We start from the raw sequence: 8,198 nt of genomic DNA, 5'->3' as shown, positions 1-8,198 counted from the left end.
CGGAGGAGGCCGCCACCCCCAGGGGCCGCCGGCGACCGTCCCCAGGCGGCCCCGGGGCGGAGGCGGGGGCCGGGCCGGGCGTCGCGCTGAGGGGCGGGCAGGGCTGCCGGGCGCCCGCCGCGGCGTGTGGGTGGCTCCGAGCGCCCGGTACTCGGCGACGGGCGGCGGGGTGGGAGGAGGCTGGTGGGGAGGAGGAGGAGGAGGAGAAGGAGGAAGAGGAGGAGGGGGGAGCGCGGCGGCGTTGCGGGCGTTGCGGCCGGTGCTGCCGGACCATGGTGAGCTTCGGCGGGGGCTGACGCACGGGCGGCGCTGCCCGGAGCACGTGTGGGATGTGAGCCCTGCCAGCCGCGCTGCCGGGGGAGCATGAGCTGTGCCCAGGCCGGCATTGTCCAGGTAAGGGAGGCCGGTGTCGCCCGGCCCGGCCCTGCCCTGCCCTTCCCGGGGGGATGGAGGGACGGCGGCGGCCTGCCGGGGGCTCCCTGCCGGGCACCTTTGTGCCGAGAGACCGGCCGTGCTGCGGGGAGCCGGCAGCCGGCTGCGAGCGGCGGGCGCCCGTGTGTACGCGTGGTTTTGTTCTCTGTGGAGCATCTGGCTGCTCCGGCCTGCCCGCAGGGCCCTGAGCGGGGAGCCGCACGGCTGCACGGTGCGATGTGGCTGCGTGCCGGCGGCGGGGAGTCCCGTGCGGGATTGCCGTGGTCGTGGTTCTGCCCTTCAGGAGAAGCCCCCGAATCTGTGGGTTTTGTTGTTTTTTTTTTTGGCTCCCTGACAATGCAGCAAAATTTAAAGCACAACCTGCCTTCTTTTGCCTCCTCCCGTTTTGCTGTAGTCTAACCTCATGATTTCATGTTTTGGTTATTACCTTCTTATGTAACTGCCTTTTCCATCAGCAATTAAATAAAATTCCTGTAGGTATGTTAAGTACCCTAGCATCCAGCATTGTCAAATGATGCTTTTCTCGTTTTTCATTTTCACGGAAAATGGATTTGCACCAAAACAGGCATGTACAATGTGTTGCCTCCTGCTTTGTTTGCTGTGTGCTTTTTACACTTGAAGAAGAAATCACTTGGCCAGGGTTTGGATTTTTGCATCCTGCTGTTCAGAGCTGCAGTAGTGCTTTTTTTTTTTTTCCCCCTTAATGCTGCACTCAGCAGAAGTGCGTAGTGAAAGAGTCCAGCGGCCGCACGCCCAGCAGCGCTGCCATCTCATTCCGGGGGCACCCAGCCATCAGGGCATGGCAAGGCACCCAGCCCATGGGGGCAGCCCACCATCGGGACACAGAGCTGCTTGGCCTTATGTATGACACATAGCAGGTGGTCAGCTGCGTCTCTCTGATTAGCACTCACGCTAGGATTGTGGTTATTGCAACAATTCATTTTAGCCTGGGGATTCGTTTTGGAAATTTGGATTTTCTACTAAGAAGGGATTATCGTTTCTCCATGTAGTACGTGTGTGTTATGAAGAAGTGGAGTACAGTGTGTATCCTGACTGCTCTCCCCGCTCCCCTCTCTGTAATGTAGACCCATTTGGACAGCACAGGTGCGATGCTGATTTTCACACTGGAACCAGGAGTAGATGTAAAAAGCAGCATTCGCTCTGCCAGCACAGCACTCCTCCCGCAATACAGGCGCTCTCTGTTGGGGGGGGGGAAAGAGAGTACCTGTCCCTGTGGAAGAAATGCACGTTCAGTTTTCTCATTGGGTGAGTGGCAGTCAGCTCAGAACGGTGGTCGCTCCAATGGCCGGCATTTGTGAGGAGGAGTAAGGCACGTGACTCGGTGGTTGTGGCATGTTGTATTGCTTGTGTCGTACGTGCAGTGGTGCACAGCTGGTTTAGTGTGGCCTGAGCATTGGCCTCCCAGCCTCTGTGGTATCAGTCAGCTCTTTCTCGTAAAGGTGCTTGCATGAAACTGGAGTGGGCCAAAGCACAAAACACACTTGGTGACTATCAGGAGCTATATATACCTGAAAGCGGCAGTAATTCGACAGCAAAACCATCCACTCAGATTCAGAACATCCTAAATAACGAATTCAAAATCTGTATGCTCTGTTTTTTAAATGCATTCCGATAAACAACGTGGTACTTACCATGTTCCAATAAATAATTGGCCCAGGGCTGTTAGTAAACAAAGCAATGTATCACTCTGCGGTTTGTATTTCATACAGGTGGCGCACAATCTAGCATTCTTTGCAGTCACAAGATGATCCCAGAGAAGCTTCACGGAGTTCTGCACGTGCTTCCTCTGAAGTTGAGCAGTATTCACTCATGGCAGCACTAAATGCTTCTCCTTGCCTCCTTTTGTGAATAGCCCTCATACAAACAATTACTTCAATAAGCAAGAAGCAAGATTTAGCTTGTTAGTTTGTTTCTGAGATACTTGGAAAGGTGTGGTTCTGATACTGGGGGAGAGATTCAAGGTGGGAGAGTCTTGGTGTTGAATACTGTCAGGCCAGGAGCTGTTCTAACAGAGGTGATGCTATCCATTCTTTGAAATCATTGGAAATCTCAGTGGTGGGGTTACAGGCATTAAGGTTGCCTCCTTGGTTTCAACTCTGGTAAAAGCTGCTTAAAAAAAAATAATAATTCTAATAGTACAACTTCTTCATTAATCCCACCTGCTAGTTGAAGCTCAAACAAAGGGCTTTTAGTAAGTAACAAAATAGTTACTTCAAAGTATGTTAGTCGGTCATCATGAATTCTGCCAGGGAATCTAACTTGTTTTCACAGTGATTTTCCTTATGTTCCTCCCAAGGCTCCCTGATCCCAAGTCTTAACCTATTTAGTTTCCCCACACTTAGGGATATTCACAGGACTGATGTCAGCGTGCAGAGCTTGTAGTCTGTGTAGAACCCAGCAGCCAGGGCATAGAGCTTGACGCTTATACAAGTCCTCTGGTTCTCTCTCAGATGGGATGCTAGCTAGCTCAGGTCAAAGTGCCTTGTGAAGGCCACCCAGAGCAACAGAGTCTGAGATTTAAATGTGCATGTGCCATCCCTGAATTGGTCACACTCCCGCAGCTGCAGCTCTTCAGCCTGTGTAGTGAGGAGCTCCCCACGAGTGGGGAGTTGTCAGCTTTCTCCCTGCTTCCAGGTCCTTGGTGGCCTTGCCACTCCTGGAAACTTCACCCTGGTGCTAGCCACTTCCTTTAGGTCCAGAGTGGCTGAAGGATGGTCCTGTCCTCTCCAGCTTGACTATCTGCCTATTCACATTACATTAAAAGAAATTGTGACTCCCTATTTTTTTCAGGATGTCTACTGTTTGTTTACGCTCAGCATCTTTCTTGGTGTTGGCAATAAAGAGATGAGTCAGTTTTACTTCTGGTTGAGACTTTTTTTTCCCACCTGTTTCTCTTGTGAGGTTTCATGTGCTGTTGTAATTCTGCAATGGCTGATTGGCAAGCACTGCAGGGAGTTGGTTTAATTCCTTAGAAATAAATTTCTTCTGGTCTCAGATTTGGTGAATATTAATTCTAATAAAGTATAAGGCCAAATTTTACGTACTTGGGCATTTGCCCTCAGATGTAAGTAAATGTTTTGGTTTCCCATGTATGCTCATGAAGGTGGGGGGGCATGCAGCATAGGGAAAAGTAAAAGCACAGCCAGGAGCAGGGCAGGCAGAGATGCCAGCTACCCCATTTGATGTTTTCAGGGTGGATTTTGAGTTCAGCAAAGTGTTTGGAATGAATGAAGAAATAGCAAGATTCTTTGATGCAAGGAAGCCGGGATCATTTTCATTACAGTTAATGAATGGTGGCCAGGCAGCTGTGTAATGGACTTGTAGCTGTGAAATGGACTTTGAGTCAGTCCTAGATTTTTTTTTGATCAGCAATGCTGTGGCAGGATACTCCAGTGTCAGCTCTGAAGTGGGAAGTTTAGGTCAGGGCTGCCTCTCTGGTGGTGTTTGGGCTGTTCCTTTGGGCAAGGCGGAGTCCCCTTCTCATCTGGGATGTTTGTGGCTTCCTCAGCATACAGACTGGTAAGACTGGTCCAGGCTGCAGGCAGAATAGGTATGCCGTTGTCACGTTGTCACGGGTGTCAAACTGCTGGGGGCAAGAAAGGTCTGTGGCCCAGAAGCTTGCTCCCTTCAGAAGGAGGCAGGGGCTGGGTTAAGCCAAGCAGTAGCTGAGCCTGGTTCCCTGGTTCTCCACTGCAGTGCCTGGGGCAGCTCCTGCTTGTACTCTCTCTCCAGAGGGACCAACAGGAGAAACCTTTGCTTCCCAGTACTCTCCTTCCCATAATCTCCACCCCACCCTCATTTTACAGGACAACGGCAGCTTGGGCTTCTTTCCAGCTCCTCTTCCTTCTGTCTGGACCATTGCCTACAATGCAGATAAACCTTGAGTTGGCTGGGGGAAGCAATAAAATGGGTTGTTCCTTTAGGCATTAAAAGATGAGGGAAGCCCTCATGCTGGTGTTTGAAATGTCAAAGGAAACCATCAGTTCTGGGCTCCCTAGGGGACCGTTGAGCTCATCACATCACGAAGTTCTCTGAGGATGCGGGAAGGCAGCCTTCCCCTGCTGCAGAGCAGGAGGACTTGGAAGAGAGCGTGTGTGCAGCAATCAGAATGCTGCTGCTGAGCACTCAGCGGAGGCTTCATTTCATGCGTTTAGCAAAACAGGCGCTCGTTTTCACACTTTCCAGATATTTTTATATTTCTCTGCAGATGCCTGCTGAAGACTAGCATTTGTTTGGTTTTAAGCCTGAATTAAAATTCCCATCCGATGTCTAGAGGCAAAGGAAAAAAAAAAAAAAAAAAAGCAGTGTTTGTCCAGAATGTAAAGCCATTTAAATTTGAGAGCTGTTAACCCATGAAGTAGCGATACAGCACAAAACATCTCTTGGAGTGAATCACTTGTGTTTAAAATGGAACATGTTCTAAAAATAAACAGGTAATTGCTTCAGTGTAGTCAATATGGAATTTAAGGATGACTGACAGTGATTTGTCATCCATCTCTGTAGCAAGAGTCATCTGGGAACCCCGTGATGTTAAAGGCATTTGTTTCTATTAGCACCACTTATAGTAGTTTTGTTAATGAGCTCTTGAACACCAGGACTGAAATCTGTCATGTGATATAATTAATTTTTCCGTACCATAGGAAAACGTCTGCTGCGTGCACCTTCAATTAGGTGAATCAGGCTTCTCAGGTCCCAGAACGTCTGGTTCAACAGAGCTATTGTACAGAAAGGAGGAGCACGCCGCTTTGTTGCTGGCAGAGTGCTTTCACACATCTCCACGCACAGTTGAGAATGGCATCCTGTGATCTTGGGAAGAGCTGATGTGCTACCCACAACACCCATTCTGCAGAGAGGAAGCCAGGTGGATGCTCCTTCCCAGCATGTGGCAGCAGAGGAGGTGAAGCAGCAAACTGTCTGCTTTTCCTGAGGGACAGAAAGAGGAGGGCAAGCCATGGGGAGTGTTTGCAGAGACTGTCAGACAAGTTCTCTTCCATGTGTTGGTCAATCTCCTCTGAGTGCCCGGCTGTACAAAGCAGACACACCAAGGATCCCCAGATCTTTAAAGGCATTGCTGTGCATCCTGTTTCTCTCTGCAACAAACTATCCTGCCAAAGCTTGTCTCTTCAGCAGAACGCATTCGGCGTGAACTTTGCTGAGCTAAGTAAGAAGCAGAGAAGTTGGGGATAATCTGGCTTTGCTTGAGAGCTGAGCACCTGCTGTAAAGCAGGTCCTGAACGATTCGAGCTGCATCTTCCTTCCTGCCGGACATAGCAAATGCTTGGGGAGGCTGCTGCTTACAAGTGCTTGACACAACAGTGGGGTGGATGAGATCACCTGATGGGCCTGAGTGGTCCCTTGGGCAGCTTGGTGCTTTCCTTTCCAACCTGGGCCCTGTCAAGGCTGATGTTGTTATTTGTGACAAAGTCTTGTGTCTCTATCTTAAAGCAACCTCAGGAAAATTGAAAGCTTTACAATTCATGTAACAATGCAGAGTGTCTGTCAAATATTGGGTTGTCAAGTGTCTTTAATGATGTGTGGAAAAAAAGATGCTGTGTATTTTTAATAAGAATATACACTTTTTGTGTGCAGCTGCATGACTGTCTGAAGCAGACAGCAGATTTACTCTCTGAAGCAGCATCTTGTTTTTGTAGTGAGGTTGAATTGTGCTTACGGTGGAAAGAGGAGACAGGGAGTGCATGAACTATTTCATCCTGGAGTCAGAACATCCGTTTCCAAGATTATGCTGTTCCAGATTGGTGAAAGGCCTTTTAGCCATTAAATCTGCTGCCTTGTTTATAGGCCTGTGGAAGCTATGTAAGAATGAGGAGTGGGATCTTGTCATGAACTTGAGTTTATTTATCCTCACTGTGCTTTTTTAAAGGGTCATCAATCTGAGGCTGATACCATGATATCGTGATACCGTGATTCAGAAACACTGCATACATACCCAGAGTCACAGTAGAGACCTGAGACAAATAAAAGGATTATTGAGGCACATTCTTTGGTCTGAAAGTGCACAAAGCTCCTACTAAAGTTACTGGAAGGTCTGCTTGGTGAAGAGCAGTACCATCTGGCCTTTTGTGATGTATATGTTTATGTGTTTGGTGGTGGTGATGGTTGGTTGTTTTTCTGTGGGGGTGTTGAGGCTTTTTTTGTATTTTTTTTTTTTTGTTTTAAACAAAGCTGAGTATTATAGGGAAGCTGCATATTTGCACTGACATTTCATTCTCGTTGTTCTAGCACCAGGCTAAAGTAGAGACAACTACAGAGTTAGTATCCAGACTGCTATTAGGGGATAATGAACTGAACTGGTTTTCCTTCTCCTTCTCTTCTTATTAGGCTAGAAAAGAATTCCAGCATATACGCACTGGGCCCTGTGGCAGAACTCCTTTTCCAAGACCTATCGTTATGGTGGCTTATAAGAGTTAGGCTGATTTACTCATTTTTGGTTTCCATTTTTGGCATTCCAGTGCTTATAGATTTTGTTTTACACCTGGAAGGGATACATTCATTCATTCTGATATGAGCAAAGCTCCCACCAAATTACAATATTTCACACCTGACTGAAAGCAGAAGTTCTTCTGTAGGTCCAAGGGCCAACATGTTGATGTAGAACCATTATCAGCTCCTGAAATTTTACTTTGTGTTCCTTCATGCTCCTCAGAACTGTGTCATTCAAACCTCTTCGATGACTTTTCATACTTGCTCTCTGCCCATCAATTTCCATTCTCTTTGGCAGCTCCCTTCTCACCTTCTTCTGTCTTTCTTTCCCTTCCCACTTCCTTCTCCCCTTTCTACTCTACAAGACCTGGTAGTTGCAAAGCACAGCTATTCTGTCCAGCATGCCTTGCTACACACACAGTGGTTCCTGGGCCAATGTTCAGCTTGGACAATGAGAACATGTATTCATAGCTCATGTTAATACTCTGTGCCTAATAGAAAGGCGTAGCAAAACAAACTTAGTGTCTGTATTGAACAGTTATATTGGGATATTCCAAATTAAAAATATACCCCCTAAGCAGAAGTACATGAATGCTAAAATGCTTTTGTATCTTTCTGTGCTCAACTGTTTATAAACCAGGAACAGATGCAGAGAGAGTGCTTGCTTAGGACACCCTACAACTAGTGTTAAAAGAACTGATTGGTGAAAAGGGAATCGTAAAGATTGAGATGTGTGAACAGAATCAACAAGCAATTGTGCTGCCAAAAAAATACAGGAAAACTGTATCAAAGGCGTGGTGAAATGTTCTGGATGCTTCTGTGGATTAATCTTGCTCTTTGTGCTGCTAAGATTTGGCTGGAGGTTGATTTTGGAGATGGATGTAAGCAGCCAGTGCCTTTTAGGAATCCCATTTAAGGTCAGCTGCTAGATTTGCTTGTCAGAGATGCGTGGTGACTTCCTCCTGGCATCAACTATAGCATCATGTCCAGCTTGGAAGATGAGCACAAACCCAAGGAGGTCATTGCAGAAGTTCCAGAAAGGGCTAGACTGCCCTTGTGCCCTTTCTCCTTTCCTTGCATTTCTGCCCATACTGGACACTGCGACTCTAATACTTAGCCTGCCTGCAAAAGTGGCTTTTTGAAGCCTGGAACAGGGGCAGCAGCCCATGCCAGTCTGCCTGCAGGAGCCTCCACTTTCCCCCATCACCATGCTGGGAAACGAAACAAAAGATGTCGTTGGAAATGGTTAAGAAGTGGTTTCCTGAAAGAGGTGGCAGAATGAAGTTCCTTCTTCAGAGAGAAAG

The 8,198-nt window shown here is 47.9% G+C and overlaps 1 protein-coding gene across 2 annotated transcripts in view; it reads left to right on the top strand.

Moving 5' to 3' along the window:
- The first annotated feature begins 334 nt into the window (after positions 1–334).
- HECW1 (HECT, C2 and WW domain containing E3 ubiquitin protein ligase 1) overlaps positions 335–8,198 on the top strand; it is a 236,233-nt gene continuing 228,369 nt past the window's right edge. For both annotated transcript variants that reach the window (XM_042889148.1, XM_042889147.1), the window contains exon 1: positions 335–393. In XM_042889148.1, the coding sequence (XP_042745082.1) occupies positions 364–393 (30 nt within the window). In that variant the 5' untranslated portion in view covers positions 335–363. The remainder of the gene's footprint in view (positions 394–8,198) is intronic.

The sequence above is a fragment of the Lagopus leucura genome, unplaced genomic scaffold, assembly GCF_019238085.1.
Source record: "Lagopus leucura isolate 7727_CA_CO unplaced genomic scaffold, USGS_WTPT01 Super-Scaffold_100157, whole genome shotgun sequence".
Lineage (NCBI taxonomy): Eukaryota > Metazoa > Chordata > Aves > Galliformes > Phasianidae > Lagopus > Lagopus leucura.
Note: the sequence above shows the minus strand (reverse complement) of the source record. Positions and strands in the feature narration are given on the sequence as shown.